Raw genomic sequence first — 21,925 nt, 5'->3', positions numbered from 1 at the left:
ACTCTGGTGGTCCCAGAGCTGACCTCTCTTCTGCCTGCATCGCCACGCACCCTGATTAGTTCTCTGACCCTCAGACCGTCTTGCCCACCCGTCTGAGGTCTTTTGTGGAGCATGCTGGAGACTAAAGCAGGGGCCGTCTGCTTCAACAACTGTCCCCCTGAGCCTGTGCTCACTCCAGCTGGACCCTGTACTGAGCCCCTGAGCCTGTGAAGATGACCCTCCCCTGGGGTTGAGGAAACCCACAAGGCCTCCCAGCTTGGCACTGGCATTGTGGGCTGTCCGCAGACCCTGGCCCTTGGGCTGGGCTAGGTGTCTTCTTCTGTCTGTTTCATAGGAATCAGTTCAGTTCAGTCTCAGTCATGTCTGACTCCTTGCAACCCCATGGACTGCAGCACACCAGGCCTCCCTGTCCATCACCAACTCCCAGAGCTTACTCAAACTCATATCCATCGAGTTGGTGATGCCATCCAAACATCTCCCCCTCGGTCATCCCCTTCTCCTCCCGCCTTCAGTCTTTCCCAGCATCAGGGTCTTTTCCAGTGGGTCATAGGAATAGTCATAATAATTATGGTGCTAATGATAGCTACCATTTACTGAACACTTACTATGTGCCAGCACTGTATCAGGGCTGGGAAGAAGCATGCAGCCTGCTCAGAGAGATGATGTAAACAATCCTCACAGTAACCGTAGGGCAGTGACGGCCGACATTGTCTGAGCACTGACCCTGAGCCAGGAACTAGACTCAGCATTCTTCCGGCATCTCCTTCACTCTTTGCCTCATCCCCTGCTTTCTCCTGATGAGGACGTTGCGGCCCACACCATCCTGTGTGGTCTGGTCCATCTTCTGGCGTGTCGCTCCCCTTAGCCAGTGAGCTTCTGGAGCCGCGATGGCCAATAGAACTTTCTGCAATAATGGGAATGTTCTATATCTGTGCTGTCCAATGTGATAGCCGCTGACCACACGCAGCTGGTGAGCACTTAACATGTGGCTACAGTGACCATGGAACGGAATGTTTATTTCATTTTAATTTATGGTTATCGTATTGGACAGCACAGTTCTGAAGGACCTGGATTTTATTCTTCTCTGGGTCTTCCCCCAGGGCCTGGCAAGGATTAGCCTCTTAAGTTTCTGTAGAATAAATGAATGAAAGGAAAAAAATGATTCAATGAATGGCGGATATGTGGACCTAGGAACTGTCCCTCTTCTTATCCATTCTCTCCCCCTCCAGCTTTAGGTTTTCAAACTTGGCTGTGCTCTGGTTGCCAGGGCAACCTGCTGGAAGGTTGGGTGGGGGAGGGGATCTGCCTGGAGTTCTGCCCCCTTCTCCCCTGCCTTTGAGGCCTGAGGACCAGCCTGGTTCCCGGAAGAACAGAGGAGGCTGGGGGAGGGGCTGGCACAGCTCTTTCTGGATAGGTTGTGTGTGGGGGGAGATTTTACTGCCCACCCCACTGGATCACATTATCTCTGAGATGCAGAAACCCCGAGCTGGAGTCAGGGGTCTTAACTTCTCTCCTCTGTTCAGCCAGTGACTCAGTAGCAGCTTCTATCATATCTCTTGCCCATCTGGGCCTCAAGTTGCCTTTTTAAATAGGGACCAGATGCCTTCATGTGGCCTCTTGAAGGTCTAGAACTCCTCTATCTTGCTCCGTGCCGGAATGTTAGGGCCTTGAAAGCAAGGTATGAGTCTTGTTCATCTCGGTATTCCTACTGCCCATCTTCCCCAGCTTGCTCTTCCATTCTGGGGGTCCTAGAGAAAACTGCCTGCCCTATAATTCCTAGCTTGGGTTCAGCTGCCCTCTAGTGGCCCAAAATAGCAATGACCACCCCCCTTGTGCCTCTACCCATTTCTTTGCTGCTAAAGGAAAGATTGACAGGTCTGAAAGCGGCCTCAAAGGACAAACCTCCACCCAAGCAAAAAATCCTCGTGGTAGCCTCCCAGACAAGTGACACGAGCTCTAGAGTCTCCAACCTGGGTGTGTTACAGTTTTGCAAGATTTTGAACAAGTGGATCTCTGTGAGCTCCTGTTTCTTCATCTGTGAATTGGAAACTGTATCAGTCAAGACAGGTTAAATTATGTGGCAGTCACAAACAATTCCAAAATCTCAATGACTTGTAATATTGAATGCTTGTTTCTGATTCATGCCTGTGTCCACTGTGGTTTGGGTCCACTGTGGTTTGGCTCTGCTCCGTGTCATCTCAGGGACCCAGGCTGATGAAGCAGCCACCTTCTGGAGCTGGGCTGGTCATTGAAGCAGAAGGAAGGAGACAGTGGTAAAGCGTGCAGGAGCTATGAAATGAATTGGCCTGGACTTTTCGGATCACAACTCACCAGCAAGAACTAGTCGAATGATCCCAGCCATTACCAGGAAGCAAGGAGATTAACCCTACCGTGTCCAAGAACTGAACAGCCGGAAGTATTTGGTGAGCAGCACTGCTGGCCCACATGCACGGCTATGAGGATGCAGTGAGAAGTGCCAATGCATAACCATCATACAATGAATTGAGTCCTTCGCCATTGAAATTACTGTCTTGGGGACTTCCCTGGTGGTCTAGTGGTTTAGACCTCGCTTTCCCATGCAGGGGGTGTGGGTTTAATGCCCGACTGAGGAGCTAAGATCCCATGTGCCTTGTGGCCAAAAAACCAAAACATAAAACAGAAACAATGTTGTAACAAAGTGAAGACTTCTAAAAACAGTTTACATTAAAAAAAAGAAAACTCTTTAAAAAAGGAAATAATTGCTCATAATTCTGATTTCTTCTTTTATTTACCCTTGTGATTTCCAGGGACCTCTGCATCAATTCCAGCTGTTTACAGCTGCAGATACAGAGAGGGTAGTGGACTCTCCAGGCTTTACCTGATGAACAAGTAGCTGGACACCCACATCTCCAGGGCTCCAAATTCTGAGCCCCACATCCCTCATTTGATGGGGTGTAGGAGAAGGGGCTTTGCATTCCCAGGGTTCTCGGTAAGGATGCTGGCTGGCCGTATGATGGTCTTTTGTGGGGTGGGGGTGGGGGGGGTAGCTGCCACTCTCCTCCCAAAGCTGGTCCCTCAAGCCTTTCCAAGGCTGGCTCACTCAGTCCGAGTGGAGAACGAGGGGGTAGAACAATGAGCAGCCTATGCCGCCCTCCGGGGCCAGAGTCCGAACATTGCAGTCAAGCCTACGCAGGGACCCTGCACATTCCCGCCTCCTGTCCTGGGTCCAGCCCAGACACACCCACTGTTTCCTGACAGCAACCAGATGGTGGGAAAGGAGAGACCCCAGGGCTCTTCAAAACCTCCCAAAGTGTTTTTAAAACCTTCATAACAGCTGACCTCTAAGAAGCTTCCAAGCCTCTCTAAAATCTTTGTCTCTCAGCAGCTGGGCAGCCCCTGGCAAGACAGAGACGGGTGCCATTCATCCAACAAGCATGATGCCCTGTGCCGGCTCTCCATAGACACGTGCACAAAATCACAGTACAAGACTGGGGCCGAAATGGGGAAAGCTGCTAGTGGGGTCAGAGAAGGCTTCCTGGAGGAGGTGGCAACTAGAGAATGATCAGGTTCTCTCCCTGGACCTAAGCCTTACTTGAAACACAACTTTCGGCTTGTTCAGCCTCTTCTCCCACCACTTACGCACTGGTATTCTGTGCCACGGCCACGTGACACCCGTCACAATCTTCAAAAAGGACTGGGTCCTCCCTAACCTCCACGGCTTTGCACTTGCCGGCTCCTCTTCTCTTTACAGGGAATACTCTTATTCAGCCTTCAAAACCCACATCGGCAGTCATATCCTCCTTGATAAACCCCTTCCCTGGGATTCAGTTCTATTTTCAGTTTCTCACCCATCCTTCTCTTGCTACAAGTACAGTTGTTATTTGTTTTCATATCCACCTGCCCCTCTAGTCTGTGAGTTCCTCTGATTGGGAGATTATATCCTGTTTGTCTTTGAATTCTTGGTGCCGGTCCTAGTGCTGGCTTTGAGCAGGTATGTGACATGCCTCTGTAGGGTCCAGGAGAAGAGCTATATTCTGTATACCATTCATACACTGCTTTCTTGCCAACTATCTCTTTTGACGTTTGCCACAACCCAGTGAGGCAGGCAGGGCGGGAGCAATATACAAATAACCAGGGCGCTACAAGAACCTGACATGAGCCAAGCACAATCCCAGGCGCTGCAGGGGGCATTTCTCTGAGTTTTAAACATCTATGAAATCTCTGTGCCTGGTACACAGAAGTGCTTGGTGAACTCAGTTGTGTGTCTGAGAACAGGAAACTTGCCCCCCAAAATGCAACTGATTTTTATTTTATTTTTGGGCACACTGGGTCTTCATTGCTGTGCACAGGTTTTCTCTAGTCGTGGTGAGCAGGGGCTCTTCTTCATTTTGGGGCACAGGCTTCTCACTGTAGTGGTTTCTCTTGCTTCAGAGCACAGGCTCTAGAGCACCGGCCTAGTAGTTGTGGCTTTCAGGCTTATTTGCTTCTTGGCATGTGGGATCTTCCCGGACCAAGGATTGGGCCTGTGTCCCCTGCATTGGCAGGAGGATTCTTAACCACTGGACCACCAGGGAAGTCCCCCTAAAAACACAATTTAAATGAACAGCTTTATAGGACTTACTACTGTCGGGCCCTGACATCAAACTGCTCCCTGGGAAGCCCTGGCAGATGGAAAAATCTGCCTCCATGGACCCTGGCCTGTGTCTGTGACCTCTGCCATCTGGGTCAACCTTGTAAAAGTGATGCTGAAGGCGCCATCTACTGTGTTGCTGTTAACATCCCATTTGAGACATTTCTTTTTTAGTATTTAGAACCAGATCACTTGTCTTTCATTAAGGGTCGACCTCTCCCTCTTATCACCTACTGGGAATAAAATGACCTCTTTGTGTTTCCTCTTTCCCTCTGGCTGCCAGGAAGCTCAAAGACAAGGAGCAAAAATACAGCAGGAGTCAGAGTCAGAATATTTCCTTCTCACCCCTGTGTACGTGGCTCCTTCAGCTGAAACTTCTTAGGTCCTTTATGGGAAGAGCACATATAAATAAACATTTGCATATACATGGAATCTAGAAAAATAGTACTGATGAACCTATTTACAGAGAAGAAATGGAGATGCAGAGGTGGAGAAGGGACTGATGGACACAGCAGGGGAAGGAGAGGATAGGACAAATTGAGAAAGTCGCACTGACGCATGTGCACGATCACGTGTGAAATGGATAACTAGCAGGAAGCTGCTGTCTAACACGTGGAGCCCAGCCTGGTGCTCTGTGATGACCTAAAGGGGCAGAATGATCCTGGGAAGGACTGAAGCTGAAGCTCCAATACTTTGGCCACCTGGTGCGAAGAGCCGGCTCCTTGGAAAAGACCCTGATGCTGGGAAAGATTGAGGGCAGGAGGAGAAGGGGGCGGCAGAGGATGAGATGGTTAGATAGCGTCACTGACTCAGTGGACATGAATTTGAGCACACTTCGGGAGATAGTGAAGGATGGGGAAGCCTAGCGTGTTGCAGTTCATGGGGTCACAAAGAGTTGGACATAACTTAATGACTGAACAACAACAAAAAGAGGGAGGGGAGATATATATATACACACATATAATTATGGCCGATTCTCACTGATGTATGGAAAAAATCAATACATTGTAAGGCAATTGTCCTCCAATTAAAAAAAAGAAAGACTAAATAAATAAATATTAATGTGATAGGCCCTGGGGAGAGCACTGGGAAAGGATCCAGCCTTAAGAGCAGAAAGCTTGGGTAAATCCCCTACCCTCTCAACCTCAGTCTCCTTGGCAACCCGAGATGGTAGATTCTGCCAAGACTCGGGAATACAGCCAGCCTTACTGTGAAGACTGGCCACTGCTCAGGCCTCGGGTAGGGTCACAGTCAACCTCCCCCTGTTTCTGTACACCCATTTCACTACCCGCCCAACCCCGCTCAGGCTGTGAAGCTCGTAACCTTGAACACCTTCACACTTTAGATCCAGGATGGCCAGAATTTTCATTTTTAAAGAGGAATCGGGATTTTCCAGGCAGTGCAGTTGTTAGGACTCCATGCTTCCACCCACATAGGAGGCATGGGGTTGATCCCTGGTCAGGGAACTAATATCCTGCAAGCAGTGTGGTGCAGCTTTAAGAAAAAGGGGAGGGGGGGAGTCAGAAAAAGACTTTCCTGTGAAATCTCTTGACTTAAAAAGGTTGCCAATTAATTTGCATTTGTTCAAACTTGGCTGCAGGCCAGATCTAGTCTGAGGCCTTCCCTGACTCAGTCAGTTAAGCCTTATAGTCCAAGAGGGACTATCTGATGAGTCTGGGCCAGGGGTGAGGGGAAATTGTCATCATTCCTTCTGAGCCCTGGCTTCCTCCCGTTAACATCCCAAGAGACCTGACCGCAGGAGTCGGAGTCAGGTTCTGAGAGGACCTGAGCTCAGGTCATGTGGGCGGGTCCAGAGGACCCTGTTCCAAGCTGGACCTTACAGAGGACCCTGCCCTAGCCTCAGGTGGTGAGTTTAAAATGGGCATCTGACCTAGGATGAGCCATGAATCCTTCCCCTGAGATATATGTGCTTGCAGCCAGAGAGTATGTGCGTGCGTGCAAAGTCGTTGTAGCCCACCGGGCTCCTCTGTCCATGGGATTCTCCAGGCAAGCGTCTGGAGTGGGTTGCCATTTCCTTCTCCAGGGGATCTTCCCGATCCCGGGATTGAACGTGCATCTCTTATGTCTCCTGTTTTGGCAGGCAGGTTCTTTACCACAAGCGCCACCTGGGAAGCCCTGCAGCCAGAGAGAGAGATGGGTAACTCTCTCTCCAGTGCCTAGAGCTGTAAGACATAAAATTTGCCAGCAGTTGGCTACTCATTTTCCATGATGGGAGCAGCAGGGGTGGTTAGTGAAATGGGTATACAGAAACAGGAATAAAAAATGTTTTGAGTGGACTTCCCTAGTGGCCCAATGATTAAGACTCTACACTTCCACTGCAGGGGGCATGGGTTCGATTCCTAGTTGGAGAACTAGGATCCCACAGGCCACATGACGTAGCCAAAAAAAAAAAAAAAGATTTGAAAGAGAGTCCTAAGGGGGAGTGCCTGCCTAGCTGTCCTGAGTCCCTGCCACTCTCTTGTCCTACAGGGCTGGACCACCCCAGTGTCTTTGTGATAAATTTCCCCTTCTTACCCAAGTCAGTTAGTGAGTCGGGATTTTTCTGTCCCTGGCAATCATTGGTCCTAACTCATGCACGTGGCTTCTGCTAGGGCACTTTCCTCTTTCCTGATAAACAGAGGCAGCACCCAGCTCCTAGTCTCGGCCTCCCAGCCCCGTCCCCCATGCCTCACACCTCTACCCACTCAGCCTTGTAAAGGAAGACGTTCATGACCACCCCCCCTGCAGGGAAGAAAGCTCAGAATACATTGGGGCTGGCCCTGCAGAGACACCGAGGCGTCTGGAACTGGACTGAGTGGGTGGTGTGGGTGGTGCTGGTTCCCCCCTCTTTCTGGTGTGGGGCGATGAAAGACACCGGAAGACCCTGCCCTCCAGTGGGTCCCTACAGAACCCACTCCCCTGCTCACCTACCTCCGCCGTGCCCTGCCTGCCCTGAAAGTCCATACAGAGAGCCCCGACTCACATACCCACCAAACTCCCCATCCCAGACTCCCAGTCTCAAACCCAGGTGCTGGTAGCCCCCTGGGCCACCCTGGTTCACTTCTCTCCACCCTTATATCCTCCTCCATAAAGCAGCAGCCTCAGTCCCTCTTGGTTTTCACCCAGCAGCCCTTCCCTTTCCCCTCCCTTCCCTTCCAGCTGCAACCTACCCCTCAGACCATGAGCTCAGCAGAGCAACTCCAGCCGTGTCGCCTGTGATAGGAGTTGGAGCTGCCTGGTGATCAGCGCACCCATCCCCTGGGCTCAAGAACCCGGGGGCTGATGGGGACTTTTTGCTTGAACACGACGTGTGCTCCCTCCTGAGATCAATGCACTAGGGCTGTGTGAGCCTGGGACTGTCTAGGCAACTTACCACCTCATGGAGAAGAAAAATCCACCTGGATGAAACCCGCAGGGCTGAGCGAGACGGGGAGAGAGAAGGATGGCTCGATGGAGCACTGGTGACATCCTTGAGCCCCAGGGTCCAGCTGAACCTGAGTCCAGGACCAAACCCTTTTATTGCAGCTATTTTCAGTTTGGTGCCTTGTGGCTGCAAGAGTCTTGGGCGGTAGTGTGGTAGAGTCTCTGAAAGCTGCAGAACGCTCTGCTGGGTCAGACGGAGGTCAGGGCAGTGAAACTCAGAAATAACAGAGCTGGGCCGGGTTGAGACAAGAAAGGTGCCCAGCACTGGTGCCCCTCTTGCCTCGCTCTAACCTGGTTCTGCAAAATAGCCCCTGCAATTCCCAGGTGGGCTCCAGGGGGGAGGGTAGCCCCACCCCTCAAGGTGAGAGAAGATAGCTTTTGTCCTGGCTGACTCCTAAAATGGGGCTTGCTCAAGAGCAAGCCTAGGCCTGGGGTAAGGAGATCTGATCCAAATCTCAGCCCCTTGCCCAGTACCCTTGGCAAATCCCTATGAAAACAGAATGGCAGGGATTCCCTGATGGTTCAGTGGTTAAGATTCTGCCTTCCAATGTGGGGAGCATGGGTTCAATCCCTGGTTAGGGAACTAAGATCCCTGGTTGCAGGATCCCTGATCCTGTGGGGTACAGCCAAAAATTTAAAAGAAAAGATGGAATGCCAGCTGCCTCCATGTGTTCTCCCCCTTTCAAGGAGGGAGGACTTTTTTTAATCTTTTTATTTTATATTGGAGTATAGCCAATTAACTGTGCTCTGATATTTCAGGTAAACAGCGAAGGGACTCAGCAATACATATATTAATACATGAACCCATTCTCCCCCAAATTTCCCTGCCATCCAGCCTGCCACATAACATTGAGCAGAGTTTCATGTGCTAGACAGTAGGTCCTTGTTGGTTATCCATTTTAAACATAGCAGTGTGTACATGTCGAACCAAAATTCTAAAGGAGGGGGACTTTTTTTAATGAAGATACAGCTCTTCCCAGACTCCCTTGCAGCTAGGAGTACCCATGTGACTAAGTATTGGCTGGTGAAGTGTAAAGGGAACTAAGGGTCCAGCCGGCCACAGTATCCCTCAAGAGGGCAGGTGACCACTTCCAACATCCTTCCACTCTGCTCCTCAGGGTATAGAAGACCCCCCTGTTGGGGGAGGTGCACCAACCACAACATCCCTTCAGCAAGAGAGGAGCTACTTGGGTCCCTGAACACTGTGTAGACCTGGCTGCCAGACCAGTCTGGATAACTTCCATATGAAAGAGCCATGAGAAAGAAAAGATGCTCTATTTGGTATCAGGCTGTATTGTTTTGCATCTCTGTGCCTGAATTTATGTCCTCACTGGTTCTCTACCCCAGGGATTCCAGTTAGCATTTTGGTTGTCCCGAGTCAGGGGAGGGCACAGGGCTACGGGTTTCCACTGCGTGGAGTCCAGAAGTGCTCACCACCCTACTGCATGCACAGGACAACCCCCCACAGCTAAGAATGAATGATCTCATCCAAAAAGTCAACGACACACCCGCTGAGAAATTGCTCTTTCCTTCTGGCAATTTAGTTCCCATCCCCCAAATGGGGGATATTGAATGATCATGGGGTTTTTTGTTTGTTTTTGGTTGTTTCTGGTTGCACTGGGTCTTCATCGCTGGGCACGGGCTTCCTCTAGTTGCGGCAAATCGGGGCTACTCTTTGTTGTGGTTCTCGGGCTCCTCACTGTGGTGACTTCTCTTGTTTCAGGGCACAACTCTGGACACGCGGGCTTCAGTCGTTGCAACATTTAGACTCAGTGGTTGCAACTCACAGGCTCTAGAGTGTGGGCACAGACATTGCAGTGCGTGGACTCAGTTGCTCCGTGGCCTGTGGGATTTTCCCGGACCAGGGATCAAACCCACGTCCTCTGCATTGGCAGGAGGATTCTTATCCACCGCACCACCAGGGAAGTCCCTGAACTATCATGGTTTTTATGAGGATCCGGTGAGATGACAGACATGAGCCTACTTTTAGGAAAGGAGACAGTCCTGCTGAGATAGTCATGGAATCTTTATTATTGCAATAAATTAAGGTGGAAGCCCCGGAGAAGGGGAGTGAGGCCAATAGATGTCCAAAAAGGAAGGGTGGTGCTCCACAAAGGAAGGGGCTCCAGGGTGGACTCGGGGGAGCAGCACAGGACCAGGAGAGGAGGCAGGGCTTCTGCCAGCAGCCTCAGTCTTGGGAAAGGAGAGAAAAGGGGAAGTCCAGCCAAGGAAGGGGGGCGGGAACTGCTGCTGGTGGCCCCCATAATGCCCACGGAACTCACCCCGTCCCCCACTTCTCACCCTGCCTGGGGCCCCCCTCCCTCTCACACATACATGCTTCACCCCCCCACCCTGCCGTCTCCAAGGCTGCTTACTCCTCCAAAACTTTCTCTCCCTCTATGACACACACACATACACACACCTCCTTCCTCTATGGTCTGGCCCCTGGCACGCCCCATCACATACACTCATCCACGCTAAGTTTGGGCCCAGAGCAGTAGAGCTGGGCTGCCCTGAGCTGACTTCCCTCCAAAGGGGGCCCTTTCCTTTCAGCAGACTTGAAGCCTGGCCCCTGGAGCTGCAGGGTCGAGATCATCGGCTGGAGTGGGGAGCTGAGTGTCACCCAGGATCCTGAAGGGACGTGGGAGACCTGGAGACTCAGGACAGGCAGAGTGCCTGGCTCTGGGTGGAGGGCCAGGAGTGCCGGGCAGCACAAAGGCACTGGGGGGAGCAGGACGGTGTCCCCGGAGCTGGGGAGGGCAGCTTGACCTGGAGTGTGTACATGTGAGCCGGCTTGACCTGGAGAGCAAGCCCCGGGGCCATCAGCAGCAGCGACATCTCAAGGCACCCCAGGTGCCCCATCCCTGCACAGCCGGGTCCTCCCGGAGCACCTCCTCCTGGAAGGAGCCAGGCTGCAGAGCGATCGCCCGGAGGCCAGGGGTGGCCTCCCTCTGCCCCAGGGTCTCCAGGCTGGGCGGCGCGGGAGAGGGCACCCCCCACCGCCACCAGCACAGGTCAGCTCAGACCTCGGGGCCCCCGAAGGCCAGGTTGTCGCGGACCATCAGCGTCTTGCGGAAGTCGCGGTCCACCAGGGGGCGCTGCATGCGCCACTTGTGCGCCTCCTGCAAGCCGGGCTCGAAGTAGTAGATGCAGGCGCCGAAGCCCACCAGGATGAGCACAGAGATGAACAGGTAGACAGGCACGAACCAGTCCAGGAAGTGCGGCATCGCGGCGGCCTTGGCTGCTGAGACACGGTCGGTGAGAACCAGCAGAGGGGCGGCTCGCCCACCCAGCCACCCACCCTCCCTCCCAGAGGGGGCACCCGCGGTCTTCACGGAGCCAGGCGGCCAGCGCATCACCTCGCAGGTGGGTAGACCGACACCCGGAGAGTGGAGGGCAGTGACTCAGCACCTTGGCCCCTGAGCAAGCACACAGCCATCCAGCCACCCACCCACCAGGGGCCCACCCAGCTCCTACTCACAGGGAAGCTTATAGCGGAGGGCCCCCTATGCCTCAGTCCCTCAACAGAACTTGTGGCCTCAGGCCAGTTGCCTAACCTCTCGGGCCTCAGCATTGTCCCCGGCAGAGGGGGACAACTACCAGAGACTTGAGGGGACGGGGTGAGGTGACTGACCTCTCAGAGCTCTCAGTAAAGGACGACTCGACCAGTCCTCCTTTGAGCCCCCTCTCCCGGCTCTGAAGCATCTGCAGAGGCTGCCGCTTGCCAGCCCCCTCACAGATGAGTGGGTCCCCAGCCACCCGTACATCCTGGCCAGGGGCCGCTTGGTGAAAGCGGGGTGAACAGCCACACATCCCCAGGGAACCTGGTTGATATCAACAAGGTCTGCACAGGCTCCTGAATTCAGGCCCATGCCCCATGTCATAATTATAAGAGTGTGGACACGGGCAGCAGCCCCCAAAGACGGGCCTTGATTTCCACATCCATAAAAACGGGAAATTATAGGGCTGTTGTGACTGTTAAAAAAGATAATTTATATAAAATGCTCAGAACCAGAGCCTGACGCTTACTGAGTGCTACATAGTACTTTGTTCTTGTTCTCTGAGCCTCAGTTTTCTTATCTGTAAAATGGGCATAGAAATAGGACCCACTTCTTAAGGTCTCTGTGAATGTTTAACAAGCCAATGCCTAAAGTGCCTTTAGCATCATGCTGCCTGGAGCAGAATCAGCACTGGATGAATACTAGCTGATGTTATTTCCAGGGCACCAGAGGTGGGGAGAGCAGGAAATGGAAGCTGGCAGGTTTAAGGTGATTCACAAGCGTTACATGTATCCAGCTCCTTAGAGTGGTCCACCCCTGCTCTCTGCCAACCTTGCCAGCCGCATCTCCCGCACTCCACGCCATCAGAGGGAACGACTTGTCAGTCACCTGCGTGTGCCTGCATGTGATGCAGTCTCCATCTCTGCATGTGCTTTCATTTTCCTGGAATGTCCTTTGCCTTCATGTTCATCTGGCAAACTCCTATACATACTTCAAAAGCCACACCACAGATTATCTCCTCCAGACATGGGACAAATCAGGACCCATTTAATCCACCCTCGAATGGTTCCTGAGGTATGAGAAAGGGGTAGGGTGAGGAGCCCCAGCTCTACCCTCCAGGCAGGGAGACCACGGTCAGAATGGAGTCACGGACCTTACAACAGGTCTCTGGGGTAAGTATCATTGTTCACATTTTATAGATGAAGAAACTGAGGCCTGGAGAAGCTCGCTAACTTGCCCTGAGTTACCCAACTGAGAAGTGACGGAGTTGGACTCCGGTCCCCCAGTGATGTCCTGAGGTTTGATGGGGAAAGACACCTGAGCTGAATGAAATGAGCCAAGGCCCACCTTGTCTTCTCGGGAGGGAAGAGTGACCTCTAGGGCTGGCTGAGGAGAAGCCCCAGGTTCTCAAACCTCGGGCTCCAGTCCTCTCGCCCCTCTACTGCTGGGTGTGTCTCCGAGGAGGGCTGTGGCCCCAGGGGAGGGAGAGGTGCTGTTCCCCAATCCTGCATCCCCCCGGAAGCCCTCCCGTGCCCTCCAGGGTCCCCACTGGCCGCTCCAAACCACAGAGTCTCAAGGTGCCCTATTCTCTTCACCGAGGAATAAAATGGAGAGTGTGCTAACGGCCCAGAGTCAGGGCAGAGCCTGTCCTCCTAACCATCTGCCTTTCTGGAGAGCCAAAGAGAGGGTTCTGAATTGCTTGGTGTGGCCTGGGTTTGGGGGAGGTGGAGAAGGGGACCTACGAGCAGGAAGGCTGCTCCAAACTAGCCTGACTGAGACCGAGAGATTTGTGCCCCCTCCCCTGGCCCACCCAGGACCCCAGGCTCCTTTGCACTTAAACATGAGGATGGGGGACTTGGACAGAGCAGGAACCGTTTCAGCTGCAGTGCCGAGGGCCTGTGGAGAGGTGGTCTGGGTCTCCCACCCTCTCCAGCCCTGTGAAGAAAATCCCAGGCATTCTGGGGCAACCGAGGACCCCAGACCTTCTCCTGGCTTCTCAGAGGGCTGGCTCAGCTGAAGCAGAACCTCCACTGGCCTTCCGTGTGACCTTGGGTCGCTCCTCAGCCTCTCTGAACTTCAGCGTGTCCCTGCGCAATGATGAGGTAGGCATGGGGGCTACCAGATGACCTATAAGGAATTTTCTAGCCCCCATTCCAGCAAAAGTCCCATCCAGGACAGTGCGAGGGTTGCAGACCTCCTTTCCCTGCCTCTCAAGCCGCTGGTACCTTTCAACCTGGCAGCCCAACCCCCGCACCCGCAGACCCACCTCAAGCCCTGCAGAAGCCTGTTCCGGGGGCTCTGGGCTGAGCGCACCGCCTCGGCCCAAGCAGCTCAGTGTCGGCCCGTGGACTCAGTCGTAGCTGCTGTCCCCAGAGATGCTGCCATCTGCAGCCGCCCTGGGTGCGGGAAGCAGAGAAGGGGCGAGGCCAACACCCCCCAGGAGAGACAGTTTCTCAGGCCCAGAGGCTCTGCCTGGGCGGAGGGGGGCGGTCCTGGGCTGGGCAGCCTGTACCTCTCCCTGCCCATTGGAGACCCTTCCCTCTGCCCCCCACCCTCAGGATAGCAGGAGGTGGGACCCGTCTCAGCCAATCAGCAGCCTGGCAGAGCAAGGGCTTTATCCTCCGTTGCCCTGGCAACCAGCCTTCTCTTCTGGATCCCCCGCACTGTGCGCGTGGTACAGAGATGACAGGCAGGGCAGGATAAATTTGGGACGGATGGGAGTCACCCAGCAGGTTGCCGGACCCCAAGAGGAAGCGGCCCCGACCAAGATAAGTGGGACGATTTGGAGGCTTGTCGTCTGAGGGTACGGAGAGACTGGGGTCCCTGGCATGGGGGTAGAACACCAAAGCAATAGCAAATAGAGCCAATGAGGGTCATATGCTAAAGAGGGAAGAACCACAACTGAGAGTCTGGACACGTTGGTCCGATGCCGCGTTTATCATATGCCAGGCTCTGCTTTAGTGCTTTGTTTATATTAACTCATATTGGGCCTCCAAGGTCACATGGAAAGAAAGTCTCAATGCCAGGGTCAGAGCCCTAGCCTGGGCTGCAGGCTCCCTCGCAGGGGCTGGGTTCTTCCTCACCAGCCCCAGAGCCCCCCAGGCTGGGGCACAGCCTGAGGTGGTCGTGGCTTTCAGGCACCGAGCCCTCCCTGGCCATCCAGGCCTTGCCCCCACATCACTTCATTTGCTCCTTCAGCTGGGTGGGTGTCGAAGCCCATTTTGGGGATGATGCAGCTTCAGCTCAGAGAGGTGCAGCAGCTCACCGTCTCCTTCTCCAAGATCATTCAGCTTCTCAGTGACAAAGCCAGAGGGGCCGGGGGTGGGAGGGGGTCCTGTGCAAGCCTGGGTCCTCCCTTCTGTGCTATAGACAGAGTGTGTGCAGAGTTTCACATGCCTGGTGAGCATTCCGTGAACAGCAGTGGTTACTGTCTCAGGAGGAGAGAGCAGCCCCGGAGGCCCACAGGGCGGGGAAGAGGCTCAGAGGAACTGTCTCCCTGGGGAGTCCATTTCCAGAAGCTGAGGACAGGCAGGTGGGAATGGCCATAGGTAAAATGGTTTTGGGTCTCTGGGTCCCCCACCCGATTCCACACACACCCTGCCAGCTCTGAGACCACCTGGGAGTCCTGCAAGGGTCCTCTCCCCTATATGCAAGGGGAGTGAGTTTGAGTTTCCAGAGGGATTTTTAAAAAAAATAACGTTGACATCTTTTTGGACTTCCCTGATAGCTCAGTCGATAAAGAATCCGCCTGCAATGCAGGAGACCCCGGTTCGATTCCTGGGTCGGGAAGATCTGCTGGAGATGGGATGGGCTACCCATTCCAGTATTCTTGGGCTTCCATTGTGGCTCAGCTGGTAAAGAATTCGCCTACAATGTGGGAAACCTGGGTTCAATCCCTGGGTTGGGAAGATCCCCTGGAGAAGGGAAAGGTACCCACTCCAGTATTCTGGCCTGGAGAATTCCATGGACTGTATAGTCCATGGGGTCACAAAGAGTCAGACATGACTGAGCAACTTTCACATCTTTTCAAAGACTTTTTAAATTAATTTTTAATGTTTATTATTATTATTTTGGCTCTTCTGGGTCTTTGTTGAAGCAAGCAGGGGCTACTCTTCCTTGCTGTGCAGACTTCTCATTGCGGTGGCATCTCTTGTTGCAGAGCACAGACTCTAGGCACACAGGCTTCCGTACTTGTAGCACACAAGTTTAATTACTCCACAGCATGTGGAATCTTCCTGAACCAGGTATTGAACCCATGTCCCCTACATTGGCTGGCAGGTTCTTATCCACTGTACCACCAAGGAAGTCCTCCAGAGGGGTTTTATTAAGATATAAGGTGTGAAAGTGTTAGTTGCTCAGTCGTGTCTGACTCTTCGCGACCCAATGGACTGTAGCCCGCCAGGCAACCTCTGTCCATGGGATTCTCCATTCAAGAATACTGGAGTTACCGTTTCCTTCTCCAGGGGATCTTCCAGGCCCAGGGATGGAACCCGGGTTTCCTGCATTGCAGACAGATTCTTTACCATCTGAGCCACCAGGAAAGCCCAACTGAAGCCTGTAAAATATAATCCTTAGTGATGAATTTTTACCTGTGTATACACTGTTGCAAGCAGCACCCAGATCATGTCTAGGGTGTTTTCATCATCCCAGACAGTTCCCTCCTGCCTCTTGCCAGTCAACACCACCTTCCCACAAGCACTCATTGATCTGATTTCTGTCACCATAGATCAGTTTTTCCTGGGCTTGCATTTCACATAAATGGGATCTCACAGCCCGTGCTCTTTTGTGTCTGACTTCTGTTGCTCAGCACAATGCTCACTCCATTGATAATGCTGCCTGTGCCAGCGTCCCACAGCTTGTTTATCTGTTCATCACGGAAGGACTTTTGGGGCATTTCCAATGTTGGACTTTGATGAGCGAGGCTGCCAAAGTGCTGTTCAACATTTCGGAGTGGGAGGGCAGAGAGGAGGTGGCGGAGGATGACAAAGGGACACACAGAAACTTTGGAGGTAATGGATATGCTCATTATAAAATGATTGGGATGGTGCCTTCCTGGGTGTATCTTTATGTCGAAGCTTATCAAATCTTGCACATTAAATATGTGTAGCTTATTCCGTGTCAATGACACCTTAATAAATCTGTTTTTTAAAGTGATCAGTGGCCCTTGGATATTGTTCTAGTCACGTGATTCTTTATTCACACAAAAGGTTATTATAATTTTTATTTAGCCATTTATTTTTGGCTGTGCTGGGTCTTGGTGTAAGCACCAGCGTACTCTCTAGTTGCAGCGGGCAAACTTACGCGGTGGCTTCTCTTATTGCGGAGCACAGGCTCTAAGGCACGGACTTCAATAGCTGTGGTACACGGGCTTGGTTGCTTCGCAGCGTACGGGGTCTTCTCGGATCAGGGATCAAACCCTTGTCTGCTGCATTGGCAGGCAGATTCTTTACCACTTAGTCACCAGGGAAGTCCCACACAAAAGTTGGTGGGAAGCTCAATATGCAATAGAGATAAAGCCAGAGCTGCTTCTGTTAAATGGTGGGATGAGGTTTCCCGATCCCACCCACTCAGCTTCCCCCTACCCCTCCTGGTGCACCCCTAACCCCTGCCCACCAAGGCAGCATCTCCCCAGGGTTCCACAGAAGTCAGTTCAAAACACACTGGCCCAGAGGGTCTCTGATGGCCCTTCCAGTGCTGGGTTCATCTGATATTACTACAAGAACTTCCAGGCCTGGATCTGGGTTTCCTGCCAATCTCTACCCTTCATCACAGGATGGATCTTACACACCACTGTTTTCTATTGCAGTACCTGCAAGGGGGACAAGCATCAACTCACCCTGATGCCTCAGCCGACAGTCAGCAAAGTGTAACGGGGCTCTCCCCAGGGAGCTTTAATGCACCTTCACCTGGGCTGCAGCTGCTCGCCAGGGTGACTCTCACTCACTGTGCTGCCTTTCGTTGCTGTTATCTGCCCGTCCACCCTGAAAACTCCGGAGAACAGGAAGGACACCTCTGTGCCCGGGTCAGCCCAGCACCAGACCCAGCCCAGGAAGGCGCTCCGCACAGGTGGGACTGAATGGGTCTCAGCTCAGCCCCTCCTGGAACATGATGAGCAGGGTCCAGAGTCTTTCCTTGACTGTCTAAGGGCCTCAGTCACCTGGGTCTTGATCACCTCTCTACTTCATCTCCACTCCTCACCTCACCTGCTTGAGCCACTGGCCTCCTTGCTGCCCCTCAGAAGCCTCAGGAATGCTCTCCACTTGGGGTCTTAGCACTTGCTGATCCTTCTGCCTGAATCCTCTTCTTCACTACATTTAATTGGCTCCTCTATCACTGCATTCAGGCATCTGCTCAAACATAACCCTCTTAGCAAGGCCCCCTCCAACCTAAAGCAGCTCCTCCAGCCCATCACGTTCTATCTCCTAGGCCGCCTTGCTTTATTTTCCTAGTACTAACTACTAACTGGCTGTCAGGGACTCCCCTCTATGCTGCAGGCCGTGGGGAATCAAAGCGCCATCTGGACTGGAGCAGGAGCTCCACGCAGCCGTGTACCTTCCTGCTCTTCCTAAACAAGGTTTAACTCGTTTGATCTGTAGGGGGGAAGGATTGATTAGACAGGAAGTGGCCCCTGCTCTTGCAGATATCACACTGTGTGATCACTGTCTGACTTCTCTATCACACTGAGCTGGTCAGTCCTGTCTGGTTCATCTGTGTTCCCAGGGTAGGGCATTGGGTCTGCCCTAGAAAATGAGTGAACGAATCACTGCTGAGGATGAACGAATGGATGTAAATCAGTCAATTCACTCATTCGACAAATATTTATTGAGCAACTACTCTGTAGGTGTAGGTACTTTTATTTATTTTAAAAAGTATTTTTATTATATGAATAAGAAAGGCATTCCTTTTAAAAAATATTTATTTATTGATATTGGCTGCAGCAGGCCTTAGTTGTGGCACACAGGATTTTCAGTCTTCATTGTGGAGTGCAGCATCATTAGTTTCAGCATGAAGATTCTTAGTTGCAGCATGTCAGATCTAGTTCCCTGACCAGGGATCCAACTTGGGACCCCTGCATTGGGAACATGGAGTTTTAGCCACTGGACCACGAGGGAAGTCCCTACCAAGCACTTTCTAAAGTGCTGGATGTACAAAACTGACAAAAACCCTTGTCCTTTGTATTTTATACTTTGGTTAGAGAGACAATGAGCTGGTAACTATATAACTGTTAGGAGAAGCAGTCTGCCATGAGCTTTGAGTCCCTGCAAGTTCTTGCTGGGCAAGCCAAGAGAGCAAGGCCCTGAAAGCTGCCTACCCAGGCCATTTCTAAGGGCTGTGTTTGTAACAAGTAACATTGAGGGATGAGGTAACCTCTCCTCCTGGAAAAAGAACAGGCATGGTTATCACTCACTATAAAAGCAGTATTAATTTCTGTGTTCCTCTCCCATAATGCCATGCACAAGGTATACAGACAAACACAATGGGTCCTTTGCAGGGCTTGGGGGACATAGGGGGAAAATGGCACAAAAATAAAGTATCAGCGACTGCTTTTACCATGAGTAATAATAATGTCCTTTGTCCCTTGCCCAAGAGTTCCATGTCTCCTGCAGCATCCATGAAGAGACTATTGCTAAACAGTAATAAATAGAAACAGTTTATTAGTTTGCAAAATCTCAGATGCTGTACATTTGTAAGCAATATGTGAAGTGCTTTTGAGAAAACTGAGCAGAAAAGATGAGAGAGGAATTATGGGAGGGCTTGCTTGCTCTCTCTCTCTCTCTCTCTCTCTCTCTCTCTCTATATATATATATATATATATATATATATATATATATATATATATATATATATACTTTTTTTTTCTGAGCTGAACAGCACGTGGGATCTTAGTTACCCAAGCAGGGATTGAAGCCAGGACCCCTGCATTGGAAGTTCAGAGTCTTAACCACTTGACCACTATGGAAATCCCAGGGCTTGCTACTTTATTTTATTTCTATTTTCTACTTATTTGTGCCAGGTCTCTGTTTCGGAACACAGGATCTTCACTGAGGCATACAGAATCTTTAGTCTCGGCATGCAGGCTCTAGCTCCCTGAGCAGAGATCAAACCCAGGCCGCCTGCTTTGGGAGCCCAGTAATCATCACTGGACCACCAGGGAAGCCCCATGCTAGCTATTTTAGATGAGGTCTTTCAGAAAGCCTCCTCTGATCAAGTGACGTTGACGCAGATACATGAATAAAGTGAGGAAACAAGCCAAGTGGCTATTTGGAAGTGCATTTCAGTCAGAACCACAAAGGCAAAGGTCCCGGTGAATGAAGTGAAAGTCACTCAGTCCTGTCCAACTCTGCGACCCCATGGACTATACAGTCCATGGAATTCTCTACGCCAGAATACTGGAGGGGGTGGCCTTTCCCTTCTACAGGGGATCTTACCAACCCAAGGAGAGAACCCAGGTCTTCAGCATTGCAGGTGGATTTTTCACTAGTCGAGCCAGCAGGGAAGCCCCCGGGAGCAGGTGTTAAAGAGAGAAAGGCAGAAGATAAGGCTGGGGAGTCCATCAAGGGCCAAAACACACAGAGCCTCAAAGGTCACGTAAGACGTTCGTGGGTTTGGACCAGAGAAGTGGGCTGCTCTGACTTCTCTTTCGAAAGGAAGACTCTGACTGCTGTATGAGAAAAGCCAGTAGCCCCGGAGATCAACATGGACACAGGGAGCCTGTGAGAAGCCTATTACAGTAGACCCAGTGAGAGATGCCAGCGTCTTCTCCTTGATTGAGGGGTGGGAATGGTGAGAAACGGTCAGCTTCTGGATGCATTTTAAGAACAGAACCAGAAGTTGGCTGTGAGGTGCAGAGAAAAGGAGCCAAGAATGACCCAAGATTTTGTTCTGAGCAGCTGCAAGGAATGAGTCAACTGAGCAGGAGGAGACAAACTTAGCGTATTAAAAAACAGAGACATCACTTGTCAGGAAAGGTCCATGTGGTCAAAGTTACGGTTTTTCCTGTAGTCATGTATGGATGTCAGAGTTAGAACCATAAAAAAGGCTGAGTGCTGAAGAATCAACGCTTTTGAACTGTGGTGTTGGAGAAGACTCTTGAGAGTCCCTTGGACAGCAAGGAGATCAAACCAGTCCATCCTAAAGGAAATCAACCATGAATATTCATTGGAAAGACTGAAGTTGAAGCTGAAGCTCCAATACTTTGGCCACCTGCCTCATAAGAAAAGACCTTGATGCTGGGAAAAACTGAGGGCAAGAGAAGAAGGAGGCAGCAGAGGATGAGACAGTTGGATGGCATCACCAACTCAATGGACATGAGTCTGAGCAAGCTCGAAAAGACTGTGAAGGACAGGGAAGCCTGGCATGCTGCAGTCCATGGGGTCGCAAAGAGTTAAAAATGATTTAGTGACTGAACAGTCCTGAATAGTCATTGGAAGCACTGATGCTGAAGCTGAAACTCCAATACTTTGGCCACCTGATGTGAAGAACTGACTCATTTGAAAAGACCCTGATGCTGGAAAAGATTGAAGGTGGGAGGAGAAGGGGACGACAGAGGACGAGATGGTTGGATGACATCATACAATGGACATGAGTTGGAGTAAACTCCGGGAATTAGTGATGGACAGGGAGGCCTGGTGTGCTGCAGTCCATGGGGTCTCAAAGAGAGTCGGACACGACTGAGCAACTGAACTGCACTGACTGAGCGACTGAACAAGAGCGCCTGGAATGATCATGAGTGAAGGAAAAATGAATAAACAAATCACTGAATACCGTCTTTCTCCCAGGAGTGAAATTAAAGTCCTGTCTCGCAGGCAGCACCTTTGGTGCCTAGGGCCAGCCGTGGAAAACTTCCCCTTAGAAAGGACCTACTGTCTAGCACGTGGAACTCTGCTCAGTGTTAAATGGCAGCCTGGAGGGGAGCAGGGTTTGGGGGGAGCGGAATGGATATATGTGTTTGTATGGCTGAGTCCCTTCGCTGTTCACATGAAACTGTCACGACATGGTTTGTTAATTGGCTGCTGCTGCTGCTGCTAAGACGCTTCAGTCGTGTCCGACTCTGTGCAACCCCATAGACGGCAGCCCACCAGGCTCTGCCGTCCCTGGGATTCTCCAGGCAAGAATACTGGAGTGGGTTGCCATTTCCTTCTCCAATGCATGAAAGTGAAAAGTGAAAGTGAAGTAGCTCCGTCCATGGGATTTCCCAGGCAAGAGTACTGGAGTGGGTTGCCATTGCCTTCTCCAGTTAATCGGCTATCCCCCAATAAAAGATAAAAAAATTTTAAAAGACAAGAAAAAGCGGTAGTGTCTCCTTTAAGAAGGCCCTGCTCGGCCCTACATCACACGAAGCCCCGCCCAGACAGTGTCACGTGACCCGCGCTTACGCACAAGGGGCGGGCCA

General features: G+C 51.7%; 1 protein-coding gene across 1 annotated transcript; it reads right to left on the bottom strand.

Moving 5' to 3' along the window:
* Positions 1-11,052: 11,052 nt before the first annotated feature.
* Positions 11,053-11,259, bottom strand: SMIM45 (small integral membrane protein 45). Its single transcript, XM_065937041.1, has one exon. It carries the CDS (start codon positions 11,257-11,259, stop codon positions 11,053-11,055), a length of 207 nt encoding a protein of 68 aa, XP_065793113.1.
* Positions 11,260-21,925: the final 10,666 nt, after the last annotated feature.

Source organism: Muntiacus reevesi, chromosome 1 (genome assembly GCF_963930625.1).
Source record: "Muntiacus reevesi chromosome 1, mMunRee1.1, whole genome shotgun sequence".
NCBI classification, from domain to species: Eukaryota; Metazoa; Chordata; class Mammalia; order Artiodactyla; family Cervidae; genus Muntiacus; species Muntiacus reevesi.
Note: the sequence above shows the minus strand (reverse complement) of the source record. Positions and strands in the feature narration are given on the sequence as shown.

What these genes read in the sequence shown, in the direction of transcription:
- SMIM45 (XM_065937041.1), bottom strand. Translation starts at nt 11,259, where the DNA reads ATGCCGCACTTCCTGGACTGGTTCGTGCCTGTCTACCTGTTCATCTCT.